This window comes from Megalops cyprinoides, chromosome 6 (genome assembly GCF_013368585.1).
Source record: "Megalops cyprinoides isolate fMegCyp1 chromosome 6, fMegCyp1.pri, whole genome shotgun sequence".
Lineage (NCBI taxonomy): Eukaryota > Metazoa > Chordata > Actinopteri > Elopiformes > Megalopidae > Megalops > Megalops cyprinoides.
Genome location: NC_050588.1, coordinates 3,725,162 through 3,751,692, shown reverse-complemented (window position 1 = coordinate 3,751,692; position 26,531 = coordinate 3,725,162). Strand labels below are relative to the sequence as shown.

The 26,531-nt window shown below is 43.4% G+C and overlaps 2 protein-coding genes and 1 non-coding gene across 4 annotated transcripts; 2 read left to right on the top strand and 1 right to left on the bottom strand.

The window, feature by feature from the left end:
* Positions 1-2,997: 2,997 nt before the first annotated feature.
* ndnl2 (necdin-like 2) lies at positions 2,998-10,532 on the top strand. 2 transcript variants are annotated; one of them, XM_036531584.1, is made up of 11 exons: positions 2,998-3,031; positions 3,506-3,568; positions 3,878-3,985; positions 4,666-4,729; positions 5,119-5,198; positions 5,654-5,748; positions 6,851-6,930; positions 7,892-7,934; positions 8,082-8,144; positions 8,944-9,058; positions 9,507-10,532. In XM_036531584.1, exons 2-11 carry the CDS (start codon positions 3,509-3,511, stop codon positions 9,597-9,599), a joined length of 801 nt encoding a protein of 266 aa, XP_036387477.1. In that variant the 5' UTR covers positions 2,998-3,031; positions 3,506-3,508; the 3' UTR covers positions 9,600-10,532. The 2 variants fall into 2 exon arrangements, with proteins under 2 accessions (XP_036387477.1, XP_036387478.1); XM_036531585.1 differs by lacking the exon at positions 2,998-3,031 and adding an exon at positions 3,045-3,125.
* On the top strand, positions 8,571-8,679 carry LOC118780019. The gene has a single exon (XR_005005059.1). It is a non-coding gene; the product is annotated as a small nucleolar RNA SNORA11 (small nucleolar RNA).
* Positions 10,533-11,597: 1,065 nt separating the features above from the next.
* LOC118779106 (6-phosphofructo-2-kinase/fructose-2,6-bisphosphatase-like) lies at positions 11,598-25,681 on the bottom strand. Its single transcript, XM_036531000.1, has 15 exons — positions 25,570-25,681; positions 24,393-24,463; positions 23,555-23,680; positions 22,095-22,191; positions 21,792-21,858; positions 21,192-21,266; positions 14,992-15,048; positions 14,186-14,307; positions 13,733-13,940; positions 13,032-13,178; positions 12,840-12,944; positions 12,390-12,519; positions 12,063-12,125; positions 11,901-11,965; positions 11,598-11,657 (listed from the first exon to the last, which is right to left on the bottom strand). The coding sequence occupies exons 2-15, from the start codon at positions 24,442-24,444 to the stop codon at positions 11,598-11,600; spliced, it is 1,374 nt and encodes a 457-aa protein (XP_036386893.1). The 5' UTR covers positions 24,445-24,463; positions 25,570-25,681.
* Positions 25,682-26,531: the final 850 nt, after the last annotated feature.

The following is a 26,531-nucleotide window of genomic DNA, read 5'->3' as shown; positions in this document are numbered from 1 at the left end:
TTGAGGAATATGGCCAAAATCAGGAAAATTCTATCAATACATGACGCTGAAAAGTTAATCTGCGCTTTTGTTAAATCCAGATTTATTTATTGTAATGCCCTCTTGTCAGGTTGTGCATATGCCTCCCTAAAGCCCCTTCAGTTGGTTCAAAATGTAGCTGCTCATATTCTAACCAAAACAAAGCACTTTGAGCACATCACCCCAGTATTAGCCTTTCTCCACTCCACTCTGATTTCAAAATACTTCTCCTTACATTTAAAGTTTTAAATGGGCTTGCCCCTCCCTATCTTAAGGACCTTCTTCTCCCATATTCTCCAAAACGAACAATACATTCCCAAAGCACGGGACTTCTCATTGTTCCAAGAGTGGGTAAAAGTACTATAGGTGGTAGAGCCTTTTCGTATCGAGCCCCTCTTCTATGGAACAATTAACCACCGAGGTCCGGGGAGCAGACTCTCTCTCCCTCTTTAAGTCTAGGCTAAAAACTTACCTCTATTTCAAATCTTTTAGTTGAGGGACACGGCATGGAGCAGGCATTGATCGTAGAGTCTCTGGTGGACTACATGGTCATTGCTGTTACTACATCATGGCCTGGTTACTCTGTGTCCAACTGATCTGGCTGTGGTCTGGTGTTGACTGCCTTAGGATTGCCCTCATGATCGTGCTGGCCCCTTGCCTCTTGTCATCTAGGTATGTTGCCATAGTGCTTATCTGCCAAGATTTTTCCTTATTGCACACATGCATCTCTCTTCCCCCCTCTGCTCGCCCCTTGCCTTTATGCCTTTATGTTTTCATTCCTGTAATTAACATCCACTAATCACTGTTTTCTATTTGTATTTCCTGTCCCTACCTTGGGCTTCTGCCTGGAGCTGTAGCTCAAGTGCCACATCTCGATTTCCAGTTCAGCTACCTCGCTGCCCTGCCTATCAAGCCAACTGTGTGCCAAGAACCAGACATTCTAGAATTACATTTTATAATTACTCCTTGTTAATTACTACTGTCTATCAAATTCAAATGTCTTAAGTACATTGTACAACCTTAAGCATTCTCTTATTCTCTTCTCAATTCTATCTGCCCAGTGCTGGCCAGAAGCAGATGGGCTTCCCCTCTAAGCCACGTTCTGCTCAAGGTTTCTTCACTGTGATGAACTTAAATCTAACTCCTTCTGAGGAGTAGTCTGAGCTGCTGCACTTGAACTGTGATGGTACACTAAAAATATGACACAGAAGTTGTCCTCATTCTGGACTGGGCTCTCTAGTGCTGCATAAAACCAGCATTGTGCTGCTGTTGCCTTTCGCACCCACATATACACTCAGTGACCACTTTATTAGGTACACCTGTACACCTGCTTGTTGATGCAAATATCTAATCAGCCAATCATCTGGCAGCAACTCAATGCATAAAAATCACAAAGACATAGTCAAGTGGTACAGATGCTGTTCAGACCAAACATCAGAATGGGTAGGAAATCTGATTTAAGTGACTTTGACCATGGGGTGGTTGTTGGTGCCAGATGGGGTGATTTGAGTATCTCAGAAACTGCTGATCTCCTGGGATTTTCACACACAGTAGTCTCTAGAGTGTACAGAGAATGGTGCAAAAAACAAAAATCACCAGCAAGCGGCAGTTCTGTGGGTGAAAATGCCTTGTTAATGACAGGTTGGATGAGAATGTAACCCAAATAACCACACGTTACAACAGTGCTATGCAGAAAAGCATTTCTGATCAGCATTTCTGCTGCGACATGCAGATGGTAGGGCCAGAATTTGGCGTTAAGAACATGAATCCATGGATCCATCTTGCCTTGTGTCAATGGTTCAGGCTAGAGGTGGTGGTGTAATGGTGTGGGGAACATTTTCTTGGCACACATTAGACACCTTAATACCAATTGAGAATTGTTTAAATGCCAAGGCCTACCTGAGTACTGTTGCTGACCATATGCATCCCTTTATGACCACGGTCTACCCATCTTCTAATGGCTACTTCCAGCGGGATAACACGCCATGCCACAAAGCACACATCATCTCAAACTGGTTCCAGGAACATGACAATGAGTTCAGTGTACCCCAATGGCCTCCACAGTTACCAGATCTCAATCTAATAGAGCACCTTTGGGATGTGGTAGAACGGGACATTCGCAGCATGAATGTGCAGCTGACAAATCTGCAGCAACTGCGTGATGCTATCATGTCAGCATGGAGCAGAATCTCTAAGGAATGTTTCCATCACCTTGTTGAATCCATGCCACGAAGAATTCAGGCTGCTCTGGGGGCAAAGGGGGTCCTACCCAGTATTAGAGAGGTGTACATAATAAAGTCGTCACTGGTCATTAAAAAATACTGAAAATTATGAGTAGGGGTCCTGTGGTGTATTAACAGACAAACCATATGTATTGGTTTTCAGTGTTTTAATGCAATGGAGTAGACCATTTGTTACTACATACAACATGGTGCATTGTGGGAAAACTGGTAAATTACATTGGTAAAAAAGCGTGGCCTGAATACAATCACTGAAATAAGATTCTGCTGCCATCTCATCAATACATTACAAGTCCCCTGAAAAAAGTTTTGACACCCTGCTATAGTGTTATCAAATCTGTATCATTCACTCACATTCACATTCATTATTCTACCGATTCCCCAGTATTAAACATGTAAAACTATTGAAATTGCTAACACACTTTTCACTTTGATGCTGGTTTGCACAAACAGAGGTGTCTGAGTCTCTCGAGTGACACTCTCTTGACATATTTTGTGAGAGATGCTTGTTTAACACTGCCAATTTACAGGCTCTATTATTAAAAAAACTACATTAATTTCCACTATTTCAGCGGTGTTTTTTTCAGTGCTAAGTCGCACTTGCACCTTGTACACGTTGAAGATGTATACCTATAGATGGAGAACCATGCTGCTGAACTCCAGCGATTAACCTGCGTCACCCATCACGGCATCCAATCAGCCAATCAGGAAAAAGACACAACCGCGGTTAGGTTTCATCTGAGCAGCGCGCGTAGGTGAAGGCAGGTTGAACGGTGAGCACTTCTATGTCCGATCGTATGGAAAACAGTTAGCATGCCTCGCTGACTTGCTCTATATAGTCATCATTCTACTCACAACAGTTTTTTGGTTAGTTATATGCACACAGGGGCAAGACTTGCCCAACAATCTTGCTAGCTCGCTACACGATGCTATGTGCCTATCCATCGCATTAAGTCGCTAGCTTGTGCTAGCTAGACATGTTACGTTAATTTGATTGAGTTTCACTTGGGTACCCGATACAAATAGTTAGCTAGCTAGTTAGATACGTGGATGCGTTAAAAGATCGTTGGTTAGCCAGATAATGTTACTGATTTAGCCGCATTCCTTGTCAAACAATTGTTAACCTAGCCTAGCTAGCCATGCCACAGCTCGGTTCGAACCCTCGAACCTCGCTTCCGCGATCTCGTCTGTATTCGCCGGTTTCACCAAGACGTATTGATACATACTCGAGTTTACTCCCAAACCAGGTCATGTCTCAGAGGAAGCGGGTGGCCGGAGCGTCGCAGAGATCTCAGGGCCGGCTGTCCGGGGTAAGATCTCTCCCCGTCCACGGGCCGCGTGTGGCTGGGCGATGCTTGAAACTGGCACTCACTCCAGTCTTGAAAATGATTTATAATGGGGGTTTATAGAGACAAGTTTTTATCAGTCAGAAGCAAAAAATTAACAAAAGAGAATTCGTTTTGAAGGCTTTTAGTCTTTTTTTTTTTTTTTTAAATACGGCTGCATATATTGTGCACAAGCATAGTGTCTGGTTTGGAATGGGCAAGTTCCCAACACGGAGTGTGGGGAAATGGAAGCCTGACAGTGACCTGTGTCCCTCTATTCCTACCAAACCTCAGGGCCTGGAGGCATGGGACGAGGATGACAACATCTCTTTCACACAGCCCAGTTCTTCCCAGGTTCAGAGGGGACTGGAGCGAATCACTGCAGCTCAAGTTGACCAAAAGGTATTTCCCCCACCCCTTCCTGCTTTCCCAAAACCTTGATCATTCCTCCTTAAATATAATCCCATCCATTCATTGTCTATCCACCTTTGACCTTTAGTCCTTTTTAGTAAATTCTTTTTCCAATTAGTTTCCTGTAATTATTATTACATATTTGCTCAACAGAAATTCCAGAGCACCTTGTATAGCTTACATTTCCTCTCATTATTGAATTATACAGCTAGGTAACTATTGAGGTAAATTAGGCGAAGCTCCTGGTTAGGACCCTGGTGACCGTGGTCTCTGTGTGGCATATTGGAAAGGAGCAGGACTCATAAACCAAAGGTTACTGGTTTCATTCCTGAGTAGGGCACTTAACCAACCTTGTAAATGGATAACTTACAATGGTAAGGTTATGTTAGCTGATCTGGATGAGAGTGCAAAGAAAAATGTAATCTGAAGCTTGTTGTGGTTGGGATAGCTCCTCTGTCGATACGATTGTCAGGTGGAGTTCCCACCAGGTAAAATATGAAGCATATAGGTCTTGAACTTATCTTGCATAATTGGCCAGCAACACTGTTACATTACATTTGTTCTGGTCATTCTGTTAGAGCATTCAGGGTATAATTGCACACAGTCTTATGTCCCCCTGACCTTTCACCTTTGCGAAAGTTTCCTGTTTTGAAATTACTCCTGATTTTCAGATGGCAGAGGTGGTGCAGTTTATTCTTATTAAGGACCAGAAGAAGGTGCCAATCAAGCGAACAGGTCTGCACTGTGTAGATCATAAATATGTACTGTATGTATGTATCGAATTATGTGTGCATATATGTATGTATGTCTGTTATATTGCTTTACATTCATGTAGCAGACGCGCTTATCCAGAGTGACTTCCAACACAAGAGAACAGAAATGTATCCATCAAACTTCAATGAACGACAGTGTCAGACCAGGCTAACAACAGTTTATGTAGTGTGTGTGTGGTGAAGCAGTTCAGTTCTTCCATGTAGATTGTTTATGATTCAAGTACAGGCTGTCCTGGTGCATTCTCCACTGAAGGTCACTGCTCAGATTCTTTCTGTAGGTTTTTATTGTGCCTCTGGTAATAAATCTTAGCTGTTTCATCCCTCTCTCTACCCCTCTGACTTCTTACACAGACATTGTGAAGCATGTGATAAAGGAGTACAGGAACATCTACACTGAGATCATGAAGAGGGCCAGCAGGACTTTGGAGCAGGTGAGCTGGCCAAATCGCATCCCAGAACACACATTCCTTTCACATCATGTGTGAAGATGTGAACATTGCATGACTGATTTGTGTGTGTTAATGAGAGAACTTGATGGTGAGGGTCTCCAGTTTCCTTAAACTCACTGTAAAGCAGTGTGGTGTAGTGATAAGGAGCAGGGCTTGTATCCAAGAGGTTGCTGGTTCAATTCTGTGCTAGTCTACTGCTGTTGTACCCATGGGCAAGGTACTTAACCCATAATTGCCCCTTCAAATAAATGGATAAATTGATTAAATTGTAACCTATACAAGTCATTCTGGATAAGAGCACCAGCTAAATGACAGTAATGTGATGTAATGTAAAAGCATTGAGGGATGATGACATTATCAAACAGAACAGGTTTTGTGGTCTGATTTCAGTGACAATGAAGGCCAGAGATATAAACTGGTAGTTGTCCTTTAACCAGGTGTTTGGGCTGAAGCTGGTGGAGATTGACACAAAGAATCGCATTTACATCCTGATAAACAAGCTGGAGCCCATGGCTGAAGACCCCACCAACATGTGAGTGAAGTCCTGTCAGAGCCCCTGACCTGGTAACTGTGGAGAAACTGGCAAACACTTCTTGAAAAATTAGCAGAAAAGATCAACGATACAGCCAATAAAAAGCCAATAATTTGTTAAAAACCAACAAAAGAACCAGCCTGCACAAACAGACGGCAGAGCAAAATGAGCCTCTCCCTTGCTCTCCAGCCATAGACCTGTATTTAATAAACTTTCAATTAGGCAGGTGTGGCTTGTTAACCAATAGGCTAGACAGACAAATTACAAACAAATCACATAACAGGCTTTGAATGCAACTGGTAAAATACAATCTGTTATTGGACAGTTTGATGGAAGAAAATGGCCCTTGAACATTTAACATTAAGGATTACCACAAGTAATTAACAAACACTCAGTTTCTAGGGAGAGATGAAGGCTCTCTTTTATAGTAACCTTTACTGCTGCTGCTTTCCTTCCAATAACACCACCAATCCATGTGAGGTCCTGACCCGGGTAACCTTCAGCACTGTTGCTTTTAACCCTCACTGCTTTGATACAACACCTTTCACCACCACAACAGTGCCTTTGCCTCTCTAGTTCACCTGGCCAAGTGCTCTCTTGCTTTTTCTTTGGGCTTTAGTCTACCTGTTTCTCCTCTGCCACACCCACAATATCTTTCCTGTGTCCTCCACCTGATTTGTCTTTTTCTCTTCAGTCACGCCTACCTATAGTACTGTTCCTGCTTTTTGTCTGTGATACTGCCCAGAATTGTTTGGTCTGATTGCGTGGACATTTTGCTGTAATGTAATCATGTTCAAATCTGTATTCACACTCTCATCAGATGCATGTGATATATTTAACATTTATAAGTAGAGATTAGAATTGGTAATGGAGTGCAGGGCTGCTGTTTTGCCTTGGCTCCGGACAGAAGGAAGCAGTGCAGTAGTATCTGGGTCTGGACCTCATGTCCTAGTAGTTTTTCTGGACACTGGTATGTAAGTACCCTCATTGACACCACTTAGTCTGAAGCCAGGGTGAGTGTGAGTGAAAGGCGGAGCTGCCACTGGCCTGTTCCTCTGCCTGTCCTTGCTTAATTGCTGTCTGTCCACACAATTGCCCTCAGGAGCCCTGGGAACCCACGGACCGCCCTTCTCTTTGTCATCCTGAGCCTCATTTTCATGAAAGGAGGTGCTGTCAAGGAGTGTGAGTAACGTTTCTCTCTGGCCCAGCTTTGTGTGGCTACTAGATTATGAGGCTGGGGGTTTAGAATGGCCCATATGCACCAGGAAATTTGGATTTATCAAACATGCACACATGTTTCACAACAGAAAGTAATGAATGTAGATAAATTTGGATTGTTCTTAAACTCTGTGCTCCTGCAGTTTCATAGTCATTTGCATAGACATGCCCCCAATTAACCATTTTAAGGTAAATAAGCATCCATTTAAAGGCCACATGGAAATAGGCTATAGCAGTAAAACTTTGGAAGAATGGCTGCAAGAAAGAAATTTAAGAAGAGAAACTTCAGGAACAGAAACAGAGGTGCAAGTTTCTGAGGATACAAGCCCCGCTACACTACTGCCTGTAGTGAACAAGCAAACAGGCATAATGAATAAGGGTAAAAATAATAAAAATAAATGAAGCATGTTGCAGGTGGGCTCCTATCATACAAACACTGTCTTGCCATGTAATACTCATGTCTGGCTTGGTTGTTACTATCATGAACAGAACACAGGAAAACACATATTTGGCCACGTTACACCATGTGCACGCACACCATGTGCGTAGATTTATGCATGATTTCAAGTAAATGTAGATATTGGTAAATCTCCCACTTTGCTTTGAAATGATCATATGCAATGTTGCTGAATGAAGGCCGTGGTCTGAGGCATTTGACTGCTACTCCTCTCCTAAGGTATATTTACAAACTATCTGAGTGCGGACAGGAGGTAATCACACCCCCCCCCCCCCCCTTTAATGAATGAAGGTCTGTGTTTATGCTGGTCTTTCTGTGTGGGCATCCCTGTGTGAGTGCACTTGTACCCTATATTTTAATGTCTCTGAGTGTGTCAGTGGGGTAGGGTTTGTCTATGAGATTGTCAGTGGGCTTGTGTGTGTCCTGAGATTTAGTTTGTTACTCCTTCTGTGTCTCCCTTCTCCTTAGCTGTGATATGGAACACCCTGAAGAAGCTGAGAGTGGATCAGGGGTGAGTGTTAGAGCTTGTGGCTGCTTCCCTGCTTTTTTAAATTAAGGACAGCACTTCTGAGTGCTATATGTGAGCACACACTCAGAGCTAAATTACAGTCCCTCTTGTGAGCACAGACTCAGAGCTAAATTACTGTCCCTTCGGCAGAGAGAAGCATGACGACTTTGGAGATGTGAAGAAGCTGGTCACAGAAGAATTTGTCAGGCAGAAGTGAGTTTTCCGGCCTGCGCAACAAATCCCAGAAAGCACTGCAGGGGAACCGCTTTACGTGTCAATTCTGACATGCTGCTTTTCATGTTTGGCCATGATGCAATTTTCCCTCCAGCTGCTGTTGATTCCAAATCTGACATGTCTCTCTGAAGCACAAATAAGTGTGTGTACTCTGTGCTAAAGGAAAGACAGACATATTGTCAGAACGGGTGAGCCAAGATGGTAGACGGATGGAAGATTATTAAGACATTAAAAAAGATGGGGTACAGAAAGAGAAAATAAAATGTAACATGTCTATATGGGTGGAGGGGGAGGAACAGATGGTTTCAATATCCGTTGAGCGACACTGGCTGTGAGGTGTGAGGTGTAAGGTGGGGGGGGGGGGGGGGGGGTGATACCCTGGTCTGAGTTTGAATCTCAGCCTGGCTGGTGTGTTCAGAGCGGGTTCCTCTCAGACCATAGGATGCCTGTTTATACCACACCACACATTAAAATGGGGTGAAGAGTACAAACTGCGACCAGCCTCCCTACCAGACTGTACCCCTGACATTGCTCCATTATCGCTGTCGTTCTTTGTGTCCTGCAATAACATTTGGTAGCAGCAGAACATTTGGGCCTGGCAGTTCTGTTCTAATGTTACGTTTTAGTTCATGCAATATGCTTGTAGAAAAGTGTGATTGTGAAGATTGTACCATAGGATACACACATAGAGACATTTTATTTATTGCGTGTGTGTGTGTGTGTGTGTGTGTGTGTGTGTGTGTGCATGCGTGTTTGTGCGTGCACACGCATGCGGCAGGCACCTGGAGTACGTGCGCATCCCGCACACAGACCCAGTGGAGTATGAGTTTCGCTGGGGGTTACGGGCAGAGAAGGAGGTCTCAAAGATGAAGATGCTGCAGTTTGTAAGTGAGGTAAGAGACAGGCCATCCATCTTGGTCTTTATCAGAAGGGAACTCCTTGACATTTTCATAAATCTGCCTGACTGTTTCACTACTGTGGAATTCCTCAAGGGGCTGACTGGTTAAAAATCAGATTGTGATGTTTTATGAGGCGTGTTCCGTCTCTGCAGTTGTGACTTAGCGTTCCACACTCCCCCTTGTAAGCCTACAAGCCCACCCTCCGCCTCCAGCCAATGAAGCATTCAGCCAGAGCTTTTCATTGTAGTGAACGGAGGAATGCAAGACATTGTGACACACTGCTGCCCTGTATCCTGTGTCTCTGTTCTGTAACTCCCTGTTAGTCTTAGAGTAAGTCTTGTATCTGTGGTCTTACCTGCCTGTTAGTGTAAGAGTAAATAAGAGGCTTTTGTAAGTAAGGGGCTTGAACCCCCCCCCCCCCTCTCTCTCTCTCCCCCTCCAGCTGCACGAGCAGCAGCCACAGGTCTGGACCCAGCAGTACAAGGAGGCCATGGCGGCTGAGGTCACTGAGAGACAGGCCAACAGCCAGAGTTAGATCCCACTGGAGTGAGGACACCCTCCTAACATGCCATTTCCTCTGTGGCGGACTGTACAGCCCTTCAGGGTGAAGAGGTGCCCTGTCAGGGTTGGGTTACACTGTGTGAATACAACAGCATCAGTGACCTCACACCCCCTGTTGTTTTAATTTTTTAACCTGTAAATGCTTCATAATCCATTTTCTAACAAGATTTTGTTGCAGTTTGCCAATAAGGAGAGGTTTTCCAGAAAGATCTTGCCATTGTTCAGTGTCCAGTAATCCTTTGCTTACAGTTTTTAGTTTAAGGATTTAGAGACATAAACTTGTTTTTGCAATGTGCAGTATAAAAACGTGTATGTACACATAAAGTTATATATATATTTTTTTTTACTTAAAAAATAAATTTGTCGCAGCCATTTTCTTCTTAATGAACGCAGCTGCTCCACGACCCTCATTTCTCAGCTTTAACAAGATAAGACTTTATCTATCCTGAAGGAAATTATTTAAATTATTGAACAACCTGCCTGTTAGGGCCCTCAAACTCAATACTTAAAAATAAACAAAAAATCCCTGAAACATTACCTACATTTGTGATTACATGATTTTTAATATTGTTTTAAACAGTAGATCAGAATTCTTCATGGCACACATCTGTTTCTGACATATTGCTGTCTTCAAGGGCAGACCATTGTAAATGGCTGATTCAGACCAGACACCAATTAACAGCTTATTACAGTTGGGGTTCTTAGTACTGTTTTAAGGAAAACTGCTGTCCTAAGATTCAGCACTGTGTTTGGGAAGCAGCTCTGACACAGAAAGCTCCCTTGCCTTCCTTTCCATTTCAAAGCATTCATCAGACTGAGTATGTTAACCCTTTCTTTAGCCCAGTCAAAAAAATAAAACAGTTTGCAATTGTTGTTTATTTAATGATTTTGTTTCTGAAGCATTGTAAAATAGCAACAAAAGTCACTTGCTACCTAGTTAGCCAGCCAAATCGTCATAGGCTTCAGGTGCACATTTTCAAGCTGTTATCCAGCTAGCTACAGTATCTCAGGCAAAATGGTGACTGTCCTGTATGTGCACACTTTCCCAAATAACGAGCACATTAATCTTGCAACTTAATTTGATGCAAACTGTAATCTAGCAAGACAGAAGGGCTATTCTGAATGGCTAGCTAGACAACATATTTAAGAGACCAGCCCTCTAGACATCAAGCAATTCTAGTATCACCATAGGGGAAATTCTAGAACAGGTATACCACAAATGGGAGTGTACCTGCAGCTGCATCGACCACATCCCAGCCCAGAGGTCCACTAGTAGGGCACGAACAGAAGCAGCTGATGTGCAAGTACTCACCCATACTGAGTTGTGGAATGATTGCAGCTTTGAATATGGATACTGAATTACATTTACAGTTGAACTAATTCAGCTGAATCTATCCAGCATGGCTGACCATATATGTTACAGCATTGTTCTGAGTCGACACAGGATGTAATAGATTGAGTGAATGCATATACAGTATGTGTAAGTCACCTGCTCACTCCCTCCCTTTAAATGACTGCCATTTTCCAAGGGTGCATTGGTTTGGTGGTGTCTGATCCCTCATCCAGGGCCCAGACCCTTAGCAAATATATTCCATGTTTCCAGTGGTCTGCATTTGTATCTTTATAAAGGAGGTAAATGGAGCAATCGGAGTGTCTTCAGGAGACTGTAGTGATATAATCAAAATTCACATGTTAATCTTGATTATAGGCATTAAGATTTCCTGCATTAAGTTCCCTTTTTGAATTGATGCAATGCCTGCATGAAATCAGAGGCTCTCATGTTTTTTTGCAAACATACAGGCCATCAACTTATTCCAGCTACCTGAGTGCATGTTCACACAAAGCCAGCTTTACGACCAAACAGACTCAATAACTTCCAGTCATACAGCTAAAATTACACAAGAGGTGAGGATACCCCAGCGGTAAAGTCTAAAACCAGACAGAGACGTGCAGATGTCCTGTGCCATATCTCTTATATGTGTTCTGGGACAGTCAGTAAAGCTTCTTCTGGGTCTCTGGTGACATCAACATTCTGCAACAACAGACAGCGTGCATTGAGAGTAAAACAGGATACTCCATACTCATCCCCTAAATATTCAGGATACCCCCTTATCAATGCCATTACTTCACACCACTTGCTCGTCTGCCAAATTGCCAGGATAGCCCCTCAGTCGTTTCCTAAATTCCCAGTATAGCCCCTGAGTTGTCCCCTATATCCCCAGGATACCCCCTCAGCCCCCTCTCACAGCGCCTCTCAAAACCAAAGGAAACTCACCTTGGGCCTGTCTCTATGTGTGTTGACTGCTTCCACATTCAGGAAGAAGGACTCAACTTGGCAGCCTGTAACACACAAAGTGCCAGCAGTGTGTGACAGAGTCCCTGTGTCATATGAAAGGCCTCACGCCTCTTTGGGATGTCTCTGTGTAAGGAGACTGACCGTAGGCCACAGGTGTGAGTTTCAGGACTGTATGGAGGGGACACTTCAGGTAGGGGAGCTCCTCTGTGGAGAGAGAGTAGTGATGCTGTATGCTGTAATGTGTTGGACAGGCTGCTCACACTTTATATGAAAGGAAGCATAATCTCAGCGATTCCATGCAGATTTGGGATGATGGGCAGAGAGGTTGTCTGTACTTCCTTTAGAGACTGAACTGTCCCTGTATTTGTGAATTTGCGAATATAATGTTAAGGACAGTGCACTATAACACATTTTAAAAAATGGAACCTGTTCCCCCACCTCAGAGGACTCCCTTTTGGCCTTCTCTACCTGCACTCTTGTCTAGGAAGTATGCCAATAGGCAGCGCATGACTGCCTGATGACAGACCACCAGCACATTCTCCTGCCTCTCCAGCTCCATAATCACAGGCTCCAACCGCTGGACCAGGTCCTCATACGACTAGGAGATAGGGGCAGAGTTAAAAACAGGGACATGAAGTCCAGAGCACTGATACTTACAATACAAGCTAGCTACAATACTAAACAATACTGACACTCAAGGAAGACTGATACACAGGGAACAATGACATTCAAAACAGATGCACAGGGAACACTGACAGAAACAACACTGAGAAACAGAACACTAACACTCAAAGAACAGTGATACACAGGGAGCACTGACACTCAGGGAAAGCTGACACATGGAATGGAATGGAATACTGAAACAGAGAACACTGACACTCATGGCTGTTTATTTATGGTAATGAAAAGTGGTCCTACCTCGCCCTTAGGGTATCGGTAGCGGTATTTGTCTTGATCTCTGAGAGCAAACTCCTCTGGATAGTGCTCCTGTATCTCCTCATATGTCATTTCTTCACACACACCCTGGGCACAGAGAAGAGAGACTGGTGTTGTAGCATGCACACACATACACAACCACCCTTGAGATCAGGGTATATTACACACACTTACAGCGTCAATCTCATTGAGTGCCTTCCACTGCTCATAAGGCACCCCCACTGCCTCCGCTGTCTGGATCGTGCGCTTCATGTGGCTTGTCCAGATCTTCAAGTCCTGAATGGCCTGACTCTGGATGAAGTCCCCAAGAGCATGGGCAAACTACAGAGAGAGAGTGAAAATCAAAAATCTAGAGACAAACTACAGAGGGAGAGAAACACAACAGAAAGAGACATCAAACTAAAAGGGGGAAAAGACACATAAATAACAGAAAGAAACAAACAAACTACAGGGGTAGAGAAACACAACAGGAAGAGACATCAAACTAAAAAGGGGAAAAGACACATAAAACAAACAACAGAAAGAAAGAAACAAACTACAGAGGGAGAGAGACACACCCTTCACACATTACCCTTTCGCATGTAACTTATTTCATGCAATGAAGTGGGTGTGTTGCGTTACATGGTTCATTATGTTTTCATTAGCGTTATTAAGCTTCTTATAGTTTTCACTGCCACATTTTTTTTAACATTAAATTGCTATTTCCTCAAATCTAAAATTATAATTTTAATCCAATCTAGTGTTCTAATTGCACCGGTTTTATTGTATGTGCTAAACGGCTAATCACACCGGTGGGACCGTATGAGGGTTAATGCCCCTTGTCCTTCATTTTAATGCCCTGCTCTCCCTCACTTTACTGCTCCCCTCTGCTTCACCTTAATGCCCCTTGGGGACAGGTCCGAGTCTCCTCCGATGCGGCCCAGCAGGTTGAGCTCACTTTCACCGTGGCGGCACAGGTAGATGGAGCGGGGCGTGACGTGGATGTTCATGAGGTAGTACACGATGCGGCTCTGGATGTGGTCCAGGACCCGGTTCACCAGGTACCGACTGCCCACGTTAAAGATCTTTATATAGGACAGGTTTCTGAGGAGAGGGAGAAGAGGCTGGGGTCACGCCTTGCTGCATGGAGGGTCAGCATAGATCACTTACAGTTTGTGACAGGCACTGCATGGCTAGAGGTAAGACTCTTTATCTGCTTTCATTCCCTGAGGCCCAACCAGGGGTCGTGGTTTGGGTAGGCAGAGGGGGGTCGGAAGGTACCAGTTTGAGTTCTGGAGTACACACCATTGTAGCCCCCTCCCCCACCCTCCTCTTCCCCTGTGTGTCACCTGTCCAGGTCCTCATCCAGGGGTACATAGGTGACCTTGTAGCAGTCGATCCTCTTCAGGAAGTCCTGCACGGCCTCCTCCTTGTCACAGTCTTTGTAATCAGGGCTACTGAGCTTCACTTGCTGCCACACAGAAAGCGCGGAATCACTTACAGTCTAGATGAGCATGTGACCTCACTGATCCCTGCATACTGACACCTGTCCAGTTCAACACCCAAACCAAAGATACAGCCACAAATGCATAATATACAAACCATACAATCAGCTGCCTTCTGCATTGAAATTGTATCTCTGCCACTGATATAGCTACAAGCATTTTGATTTGCTGGCTCATCATGAACAACCTGAAATGGGTGTGGTGGATTTGAAGGAGGATCTGAATATCTGAGATACAGTGTCATTAGATTGGGATTTCCATGTGAGATCACTGCTCCATCAGTGCAGGAGAGGGTAGGCTATATCGGATACGTCTTTTTCAGTCCTTGGTCAAATTCACATGTAATGCTATAATGACATTGTAGTTCTACATCTTCAGTAGAACTTTCTGTGGCTGTAGAATGTCAGGTGGCTACTCTATGAGCATGTCTATTCCTAAAACCCTAATGGACAGGGAAGTGCAATAGACAATATCAAAAATAGTATTGAGTCTGTAGAGTAATGTTGTAACTATAGATGTTAAAGCTATCCAGTGTTCTCAGTTTTGAGACTACATTCTGGTCAAGCCTAAAGCAGTATTTGTGTCTTATTCAAACACAGCCAGTCTACAGCTGCACATTAAGGGTGAGATACAAGTTTTTCTAGCTTTACCTTTATATTCTCTTCAATGATGTCTGGATCATCACACAAGGACTCCACAAAGAACACCTGGAGCACAAGAATGAAAGGTTAAGAGTGTCTTTATTTTTGCACTTTATTTTTCACTTCTACGAGTTTATGTTTTCACCAGAATGAGTATTTATTCTGTTGTAAAATGTTATATAACATCACAGGCCAGAACAATTGTAGCAGCTGGGAATTCCTGTATACAAACAGAAACTATTTGAATTAGTCTTCTTATCTGAAAAGAATCTTTCATCTGGATTTGTTCATTTTAATGTCCCCTCTCAAATACCACCATTTTAAAACCTTTGTTGTTACCCCTTTCAGGCCATTGGTGCAAAGCTGTAACCCTTTGCAGAAACCCAAAAGTTTCAGAACAAGTTCCAAAACCTCAGAACACTCGGCAATGCTGATATGCTTTCTGTGCACTGATCCTGGATCAGTTAATTAATTATTTGAGGCATATGTTATGGTTATTTGGATTTCCTTTATTGCTTGGTGGGAAACGTTCCCCTCAGATATAGGAATGAGAGGAGAGGTTGTTACATTACACTTGCTTAGCAAAGTTCTTAGCAACTTACATGTCTTACAGTTTTCACGTTATCCATTGTAGGGGTGTTAGACTTCCTCACACAGGACGCCAATTATGTAGGGAATATCGCTCTCCCCATGTAGGCACCAGCCATTTGGCAAGGCTAGTTAACATTCCTCAATGAATATAAAAATTAATGAAATGAGGTCTTTTAAGTTTAATAGTGCCCAGTTTGTCAGTACAAAATACAGACAAGGTGACATAATTGTAATTAATAAAAGTTTATTAACAGAATGCAGACAAACATCTTATTTTGACATAAGATTAGTTTAACTATTTGTAAGTTACTCTAGTGTAATCAGAAAAGCTACTCACATTGCCAGAATTAAACAATAATACTCATAGATTTATTCAGGAGAGCCAGTTCATTGGATCCAGGGGTGGGGCCAGAGGGGAGGTTTCGAGGGGCACGGGCCACCCTGGAGATTTGATTGGCCACCCTGGGTGCCACCCAAAAATCCCAGTCTATGATTGGCCATCCACCAGGTCGACGGCGGGACTGTTCTTGACGGTGGTTCAAATCAGCGCAGGAGTCGGGAGTGACTGCTAGTTAGCTAGCTAACTAGCTATCTGCCCATCTAGCAAGGTAGCTAGCCAGATAGCTAATCTATCTATCTAGCTAGTTTGATAATGAACATCAGCTAGCTTGACAATGAACTACAAAGCTCACCAGGCAGCTAGCTAGTTAAATGTAAATCATTATTGTAAAAAAAGCCTTGTAGGAGTAGGATCTTTTCACCATTTAGTTGGCATGTGTTTGCTGATTTGTATTTGAATTTCTTCAAATAAAAAAATGATGTCGTGAGAATATGGTGTTTGCCCTTTGCAGTTTCAATATGGTGTTCATATTATTAGTTTATTGTTTAGCTCCTCTATTGTATTTGTGCTAATTCCACATCTTGCAGTGCTTTTAGTGTATGGGGGCATTATAAATATTCATTATGTGCCTACTTCTGTTATTGTGGAAGTTGCATTATCCTTATGCCACCCTTGAATGAATCAGTGTTCCACTTGGGCCACCCCAGTCAAAAAAGTCTAGAATCGCCACTGATTGGATGTAAGGGGGTGGCAGCTCATTGGCTGTAGACCTACTGGGCCACAGTCTGTTTTCCACCAGAGGTTTCTGGGTTTGTCGCCGAAGACAGGGAGAGAGAGGTACGAGGGAGATCTGTTGCCCAACCTTTGTTGAGGAAACAAACACAGCGTCCAGGTCTGTCACTGGAGGTCTGCTTCTTCTGGCTTGCCAGGCACACATCATTGACATTGGAAATGTCCAAGAGATCCGGTCATCTTCGCATCCATAATAGCTGTCTTTGCTGACAGCCTCCACCTTCATGTTGGGTCACACTCATGCCTATGTGAAAGTGCTACATATTACCCACATCTTTCTGGTGTCCTTGCCAGGCAGAAATGTCGTTGACACAGGAGAATGACGAAGAGACACGGTCAATCTCATGTCAATCCCCCTTTCAGACATGCACTGAAAGCCAGAACTTATCTAGCCATTATCCGGTGGAGCTGAATTTTTGAACGCAAATGTCCGAATCAGTCAGACTGGACATGAGACGGACTTCACTCTGCCAGCTCCCTATTAGCCTACAAAGTCTGTCTAATGTCGGATTGAGTCCATGTGTGAATAGAGTAGGTCATTGACTGCAGAATTCACAGCTAGCGAGTGGGCGTGTTAATGACGTTTCTATCATGCGACTGGCGTGAAACTGGAAGAATACAAACATCTGCTTCGTACTTTCTGCTTGCCTGTATATTGCTTTCCACTTTTTCGTTGATATTGCGGATACGTCCAAATACATGTTATTTTGAGTCCAACGATCGTTAAAGAGACAGCTATAGCTATACCACCAAAACTTGTCTCTTACGATGATTAATAACGTTGGTTAGTAGTTTATTATCTGGTTAGTAGCTAGCTAAGCTGTAGCTAAGTAATAGTCATAGTGAGGTGAACTGGTGACCTAACATTACATAGCGAACAACAAAACGTACCTTCCTGTTATAATAAATGTATAATTGATAATAAATGATGTGTATCGGTAGCACCGTTTGGATTGCTATGTGTGATATTTTTTATAGGCTACCCAAAAGTACAATAGCTATGTTCGCCTTCTCCTCCTCTGCGCCACATTATGTGCCCATACCGCCGAAAGGTAAGACATTGAAAAGAAAAAAAAACTGAAAATACTTCAACTCGCGAATGCTTTTCCTGAACTTGTCAACACTTTTCATTCATGAGAATGCAAGTGGCGTCTAACTGGAAAATACCACAAGGAAATCTGGACATTTCTAAACTCGCGATGATTTCACGCAACAATGTAACATACTACAAATGGTTGCATACTGGGTACTACACTGAAAAATAGAATGTAGTATACAGTATATACAGCCATGCGTCGCTTAACGTCCACGATATGTTCTGTGAAATAAGATGTTATGTGATTTGGAACGTTGTGCAAGTACCATACTATATACAGTACATGGCATACTATGTACTGTACCATTATACGCCCAGCAGCGCACTTTATTTCCATGAGACATGAAATACACGTGTTGCGTTCGGGAAGAATTGCTTTAACTACGTCCGGTTACATCCGCTACGTCCTGTTCTGAGATCAGCGATTTTTAAACTTTATTATAACCTTATGGGACTAGAGATGTACATGCGAACAGACGTTGTCCAAATGGACGTTAAGTGGCGGATGACTGTACTTGTGTAGTACACAGTACACAGTGGGCGGTTTCGAATACAGCCACTGCGATTTCTGCAGCGTACTTTTTGTGTCATGTCCTGCCTCCTGCATGCTCAACCCAGGCATCACCCCTTGCCTAAAACAAACCGGAGTATTTCCAGTAGGTGAGAACGTGTCAGACACAGACAATCACCTGTTGTGTGCTACATGTGTGAAAGGGCAACTCCGGACAATGTCGGGTCCTGATTCTCCGGACATTGTCTGGAGTTCATATGCGAAAACGGTTTAAGGGTGCATCATTTATTGTTTAGGGACTTGCTTCCAGATCCAGTTGTAGATTCATAATGGAGCATATTGGAAAGAACTTGGCCTTCCAGAACTCAAGGTGATTTCAGGATGCATCAGTGGCCAAGGTAGGCTTCCTCTTCCAGAGCGAGCTGAGTTACAAAACATTAGGTGCATCTGTTTTGGAGGGAAAGAACCCCCCTCCCCCAGAGCAAGGAGGGGTCCCTTAGCAGTAGGGATGGCGAGATGAAGCTTCATGAAGCCTTGAAACTTTCCAGCCAGATGTGTTGAAAAGCAGTTCATTTCTTGAGGCTTCGAATGCACTCTAGGGACACCTGCTGGTCAATGGAAATACGATACGAGAAAAATTTTTCGGCACAGTGACAGCGCCGAGATGTGCGCTAACCTATGGGTTAACAAAGGCCTGATGCATAAACTTACATAGACCTACACATGAAAGTCATGTCAAATAAAGAAATAGTTCATTTTAAGTATTTATGTTGAGTGTTATTTTGTAAATTTAATCATAGTTACAATCTGCATACAGCTCTGCGTCCATCTCCACACCCATTACTCGTTTGAATTACCCATGAACTCGTCATTGCAAATATGGAACACAAATCACAAGAAAGAGCGGAACTGGAGCTATGTAATGATGCTAGTCACATATTTGTACATACCAAAGTAATCACGTTATGAAGACAAATCAAACTTCTGCAAAGTAATATCTTTACTGATTTCTTCACCCGTGTTCACACTCCTGCTACGCGGCTGAATAAGTCACGAAGTCCCTCGCGCTTCACAACGTACCGTATATCAAAATAAACAGCAGACCTTACCCTTTCTGATTTTACTAGTTTCTCTGTGCGACAAAGCATTGGCGAGTAATTCGGTTTTGAAATCACAGCAAATTTCTCCAACATAGGGCTGACATTACATCCCACTTTGTATGAAAAATAAACACAAAATAATGTATTTGCTTTTCATTGCAATGATTCAAAAGTTGTGGTCAAAAGACGTGCGCAGGTTTTCATAAGTACATTCTTCATCCAATGATTCAGTGACAAGAGTTCAGTGAATAAAACAATTTATTTATTTATTTCCGTTAGGGACTAAGCACTTTTTTTCAAATATTTATTTACTATCCACAACCCCCCCTATTTTGAAACCTAAATGTTGGTATTTCACACACTGAATATGAATCATCTGATCAATGAGTGTTTATCTGGCTAGTGTAAGCCATTCTGACATTTAAGGTTCTTTAAGGTGGACAGAGTGGAAAACATGTTGCAAAAATGATCCGTGACTACACAAAATAACAACATAATAATTAGGCTTATCTTATATTTCATGGAAATCATAGCCTACAAGCTGGAGAAATCAAATCAAGAGTTGTCTACATGTTGCTGGCTCCATCTCAATCAATATAGTATTATCACAAAATCACAACTCAGAATCTCCAACTACCTGAAACACTGACAACAACCCATGCATTCGAGAGAAATAGTCGAAACATTGCGCCAAACTTGAAACTTTTCTTGAAGCAGCAGTTAAACGAGGCTTCAAACGTCACTGATGACGTCATTTTGCCAAAACAATACAAGCCTCGATACGGAGCTCGAGGGGAAGTGCCTGACGTTCTTGACACAAGCTTCGAAGCCTCGGTATCAAGGATAACAGCACTACCTAGCAGGGCTAGCTGCTAGAGAAGCTAAGAGGTGTGGGGAACTAATGGAACCAAGGGAACTGAGAGAACTAAGAGGACTTCGGACATTGTTCTTGCCGCGCTTATATAGGACCACTTCAAAGTTACCCAACGTAGTCACACAGTTCGCTGGTAGTCACTGGTAGAAAACTGCGCCTCCGATTGCCATGTGATCTGATTGGACAATGGGTGCACATGCTGCGCGACAAAAACCTGAGATCTCCACTAAACTCTATTTGACCTGCGTGAAGTTGGCACCCCAAGTATTTAAAAAGTTCGAAATGGTATTACTGTTCGTTTGTGCTACGTTTGTGCCGGTTTGTGCCGTAAAAATTTTCGTTTGTGCTGCTATGGTTTTTTAGATATAAACATTGCATCTTTGGGCGATGACGTCAGCCAGCACCCCAAGCTTCTCCGAACGAAAGAAGGAGACCATTTTGGAGCAATTCAGAGAAGCTTGGGGTGCTGGCTGACGTCATCGTCCAAAGATGCAATGTTTATATCTAAAAAACCATAGCAGCACAAACGAAAATTTTACGGCACAAACCGGTACAAACGTAGCACAAACGAACAGTAATACCATTTTGAACTTTTTAAATACTTGGGGTGCCAACTTCACACAGGTCTCTATTTGGGCTTGCTTCTGAAGTTCCAGGTGCCTCAGAGGGGTTACCCACCGCACATGTTTGGCCGCACCATTTACAAATGGTGTGGGGTTGTTTTATGGCCTGATAAGGGTGAAGGGTCATGCCGAGCCTAATCCTCTCCTGCTCCTCCTCACCAGCTGGCCAGGGCCATATACATTTTGAAGATGCCTGGAGTAAGCATTGTAATAAACTTGATTTTGGTTGCTGTTGGGTTTGTCGGCTGTAGAGCCTGTGTGGGACTGATCCTGTTCACCTACCTTGTAGTTGTTGTCTTTGGCAAAACTGAGGATGACTTCTCTGCGCTCACGGGTGGTGTTAGTGGCATCAAACACCTGCAGAGGTCGAACACATCTCAGAACCTGGCTCAGACACTGCCCCTCATTCTGACACATGCAGTCAATCCCAATGAGGGTGTCTACCCCAACATTCACATCTCACACTAACTGGGAAACCATCCTTGATGATCGCTAGATTGTCACTAGCGCAAATGTTGGAATGTAAAATTATTGCGGTAGTGAATATTGTTGAAGTAATGCTGTCTGATCCCAATATTGCTGGGAAAGCAAGCATGGTAATGTGACATGAATCATTCATGGTAGCCACACAGCCACAATCTATTCAGTTAAAAAAAAACTTAAAATCCTTTCAAAATCATATGCAAGGTCATTTCTTCAGTTCTGTCCTGGATAATCACCTTGGGTTATACTTGAAACTATAATAAGTACACTAAGACTTGCAGGTCATTTTGAAAGGGTTCTAGGTTTTTCAACCATCACCACTGTGGACATTTATGTGAATTTTGGGCACAGTAAGTAAGCATTAAATCTCTGCCGAGTTAAAGTGGGCGGACTACTCACTGCCACGTGTCCCTGCTCCTGACTGAGGAAGGTGTGGACATCCCTCAGAGCAGCCAAAGCACAGGCCCTAAAGGGACGTGAAGGTACACTTTAAGAAAAATTTCACAGGCCCAAAACACACATAAAGATGCGCTTTCAGAAAAACGCACAGGTCCTGAACACACTTGGCGACGTGCATTCAGAGAACTGGATACCCATATGGTAGAGATAACTATGATGCAATCTCTGCCATTCAGTACAGATATATGTGCTGTACTCTCTGCCATATTGGCATACATGTAGATGCATATGGTGTCCTCCTACTTGCGAATCTTCATGGCCTCATCATTGTCGGGACGGAAGAATTCAAAGTTCTTGTAGGTCTGCACTGCTTCCCTGCGATACTGTCCCACATTGAACACTGTGAAAGTCAGAGAGGGAAACAATACAAATACGTACTGTCAAGAAAATATTGTGATGGAAGGGGGTGCACTGAGTATATGTTAAACCCCCATACAACATATGAGTTATTTTTATAATTAGACCATATGCATGTGACTCCATATTAATTTGTGGTTGCTACGATGGTGACTTTGGTGTTGCTCTGTGCCACGCCATGAAGCAATTTTCAGAGGTCGGGCAAAATACAGACAAATACAGTCGTGTTCCATGGTGGCAATCAATGGTGTCTTCATACCCACTCCACCGTTACCATGTAGGTTCTTTGTGTCTGCACAGTCACTCTGCTCGATGCAATGCCTACTCTGTCTACTACACCACTAGCATCAGAAATCCATAACTGAAGCAGCTGTGATATCCTCCTCACTACAGTAGCCATGATATCCACTTCACTAACGTAGGTATATTATCCACTTCATTAATGCAGGTGGGATATCCACCTCATTAATACAGACAGGATATCTGCATCACTAATGTAGGCAGGATGTCCATGTCACATACCAACACATCCAATGCTATTCTACACTATGCTATGGGTGCCATTCTGGTAGTGAGCAACTGACATCTTGACCGTAAAACAGTAAAGCATCTGAAATGATTGGGAACAGAATCCAAACATGCAACATGCAGTTTGAAAAACTATTCATCCATCCTTGATACTTTAGAGTTGAACATAAGCCTCTGTGACAGGCTTCGCCTTCAACGGCACAGCCCTCTCTGCTGTCTATGTAGCAGAGCTGAAGTGATTAGCTCATGTGAGTCCTGCGTAAAGCCTTAGGTAGCGGGTAGCAGGTAGCCGAGTGGTTGCAGCGGCTACGTCACTCCCCCTGAGACCTGGTTAAGTAGCGTTGTCGCCGACAGGCTAACGGCAATTTGCCTTTAGCTCAACTGGCAACGACGCTGGCTTTAAGGGGTTGGCAGCGAGCAGTAAGAACCTCAGTTCGAAACTCGCTCGCTCGCCGACCTACGTAACATCACATTAAAACACAACGCAAGAGACCACCCGTTACATCTACACAGGGGACCACATGGCCATCCATTTTTATTGCTGTGGCAAAGGGTTCCAAACAGTGCAAAAGTGTGGATTAACAGTCTATGCACTTGACTGTTGACTTAGGGGTCCTGGGTGGAAACTGCAGTTTGTTCCCTTGACACCTGCCTGCTTCAGTAATCAGTCTGTACATTTTGTTCCTGTAAAAAAGATTTATCACCTTCCTGCTTCAGTAAGAAAGGGTCACAGAATGTGTAAGGTGCCAAAGGGAGTGTGCGGGTGTCTGCCCAAGGGGTAAACGGTGTGTTTGTGGCACTGGACTTGGCAGACTGACCTTTGGTGGGCACGCCGATCCAGTTGAGGTAGCGGGTGAGTTTCTTGGAGATGTAGGTCTTCCCTCGCGCTGGCAGCCCCACCATCACTATCATGGTGGGAGAGTTGGTGAACTGGGGAACTGAGGCTGGAACACACAACACCACACAACTGACCATTTAAATTGAATGGGTACACTTTTGTTCTATTGCGCTGGAAGTCAGTCTGGATAAGAGCATCTGCTAAATGCTTGTAATGTAATGTAATGCTTGTAATGTAATACCCCCTCCAATCAACTCACCCACCACATCATCCCTCAGACCTGGAGACATCAGACAGGCCGTAGATCCTACACCAACTGTCCCTCAGTTGAGTCACCAAGAGATGCTTGGATCAATCATGGTGAGCTTGGTCACCATTGATCCAAGCTCATACTTACAATTTAAACTTCCCAGACTGGCATCAGATTGACTCCCAAATGACCAGATTGATCAATATCTGACGACATGTACTGTTTCCCATTGAAGGATAACACATAGAGGTAGCGTGCACTGTTTCCTATTGAAGGATAACTCAGCAAGGAGTGGCAGCATGGCCTTACATACAAAGTATGTCTGAAATCACATTGTTTATCAGCAAACTCAGGTCCGCCTCCTGTCAAATATTTATAACCTACAACTGTTTTAGCTTCAAAACATCCGATTAGAGCTCCTTATTCTGCTCTGATAACAACTGTCTGAATGAGAACAATAATAGTTTGACTCTATATGAAAAATAAAGAGAGTGCAGGTGCAGGAAATGCTCTCCCTCTTTTTCCTCAAGTATGCATTCACAGCAGAAAGTGCTCTCTTCTTCCTCACCTGTGCTTTCATAGCGGGTTCGCTTTGGGACTTCTTTCCTCTGGGTTTCCATCCGGAGCCCTGCTCCACACCTGAAAAGACAGTAGGGGGTGCTTTCACTCAGCAGGATGAAGTGTGTGCACAGCACATGGGGACACCTGATACACACAGCCTGTCGGTGTCCTTTTGAGATGGCCAGGCCCCCAGGTTCACACCACAAATACATGGAGTGCACTGAGACTTGAGACTAGAATGCAGGAACGAAGGTCATTTGATCTGCAAGAAGCTAACCTTTAAGGAGACACATCTGGAAGACATTAATGGAGAACCTTTGGTTGTCTGCTATATTCACTGTTATAACGCTGTGTTGTCTCCCCCAGTGTTACTGTTGAAGACTCGTTGAGAACCTTAGTTTTTACCAACAGTCAGCGCCTCTGTTCTAGGAAGCTCTGGTACTTGAGTGAATATTAATGATGACATGCATGTGCTCTTTGACCAGCTTATTGCACAAAGATATCAGACTATAGCTCACATGCCCCACAGACAAGGGGGCATTGGCCATGTTTATGTAATGTGCAACATCACCTCAGAATATGGTCATACTTGCATAGCCAGTGCTCTAATCCTTCTGTCTTTTCAGCAGGACTTCACATAATCAGATGCTGTTGGTGGTAATCAGTTTTGATGTTTAAATAAAAACATCAGACTGGAAATTCAAATTGTGTTGAATAAATACAAAAAAACAACAACATAATCACCTTTGATACTTAAATTTTCAGATGAGATATTTATTGTCTGTATATTTTGTATACAAAATCAGTTTTAATCACAAATGTCAGAAAGCAACTTTAGACAGAAGAAGGCCACAGGCTCCTTTGAGATTCACTGTACAGCCTGGGTTCTGTGTCACTTGCTTCAGGCATTCCAATTACACAAATAATCCACATGAAGATGACTTCTTGTACATTTCTTATAAAATATATTGCTATACCACACTATAAATTATATATTCATGAGCTCATTTCATTTCTCATTGAATGTTCATCATACTGTAGGTAGTCTCTGCTCACTAACGCTACCCTGCAATGCTATGCTGTAACCCTATGGAGCAGCACAGGTCTGAAGACCTGTATTCCTACCTTCATTAGCCATGTCTCAGCCAGTTTCTAAAGGGGCTTGCCTCCCTGAAAGACAGTACCTTCCTACTGGACGCTTAAAGCTGGTCCTGGACTGGATAACTCCTGAAGTTCAGTCAGGTTCAGTGTGCACTGGAGATGAGGTCCCTGTTGAAACTGAGCATGGCTTGCGCTCTCGTCCCATGTGAGGAGGGGTATTTTTAGGCACTGGCTGTGAGGGGCAGCTGCCAGTGCTGTGTTGAGGCTCTCTGCAGAGCTCAGGTGTCAGCTGCCTGTTTTGGGGGAGGGGGGGTGGCGGGGGGGGGGGGGGCATTCTTGTCCTTTATATCCAGTGGTGGGAATGCACTTAGCATGCTCCCTGTTGCTCTCTTCCTGTCTCAGCACATGGTCACTTCCCCCATCTTTGTGAGGGTGCTGATTGACCAGCTCCAGCAGGCCTGCTCATGGACAGTGGAGGAGCCAAAGCAGAGACTCCTCAAACCCACTCTACAGCCAGTCTCAGTGACCACAAACCATATGGTTTTCCTTGTAGTGACCCCTCTCTCAGGAAGGGAAAGACCACATTCCGCAGGTCAAGGACATAATGGCATAAGGCAGGTAGTTAGTGATTAGAACTTTAGAATGAACCTTTTCTCCTCTCTCTTTACTGGTCTCTATGCACATGTTAGCATGATGTCACTCTTAAGGGTAATCACCATGCGCTGTATACAAACAGCTGCCTTCGTATGTTCTTTTAGCATTACATTTTGCTCACTTTCACTATTACAACCTATTCTTCATCCCTGCTGTGATATGAATTTAACTTGTGTGTGAGGGAGAGCCTTCACCTGTCCTTCAACAAATTATTTCATTGTTTGGTTAATTGCAATAATTGTTCAATTTTGTATGTTAATGAAGGAACCCTTGTCTAAACCACTACTTCATACCTACCAATAACAGATCTATTTCAATCAACTTCATTTTAAGCAGGTTTACTGTAATTGACATCGTCCATGTGCAAGTGTTTTATTGGTTGATGATCCAC

Coding starts and splice junctions, on each gene's coding strand:
- LOC118779106 (XM_036531000.1), bottom strand. CDS start 24,444: ATGGAAACCCAGAGGAAAGAAGTCCCAAAGCGAACCCGCTATGAAAGC. Junction 22,192..23,554: donor GATCGGCGTGCCCACCAAAG/GTCAGTCTGCCA, acceptor TGACTTTCACAG/TGTTCAATGTGGGACAGTAT. Junction 13,941..14,185: donor CTGGATGAGGACCTGGACAG/GTGACACACAGG, acceptor CCCTCTCCTCAG/AAACCTGTCCTATATAAAGA.
- ndnl2 (XM_036531584.1), top strand. CDS start 3,509: ATGTCTCAGAGGAAGCGGGTGGCCGGAGCGTCGCAGAGATCTCAGGGC. Junction 4,730..5,118: donor GGTGCCAATCAAGCGAACAG/GTCTGCACTGTG, acceptor CTTCTTACACAG/ACATTGTGAAGCATGTGATA. Junction 5,199..5,653: donor CCAGCAGGACTTTGGAGCAG/GTGAGCTGGCCA, acceptor TCCTTTAACCAG/GTGTTTGGGCTGAAGCTGGT.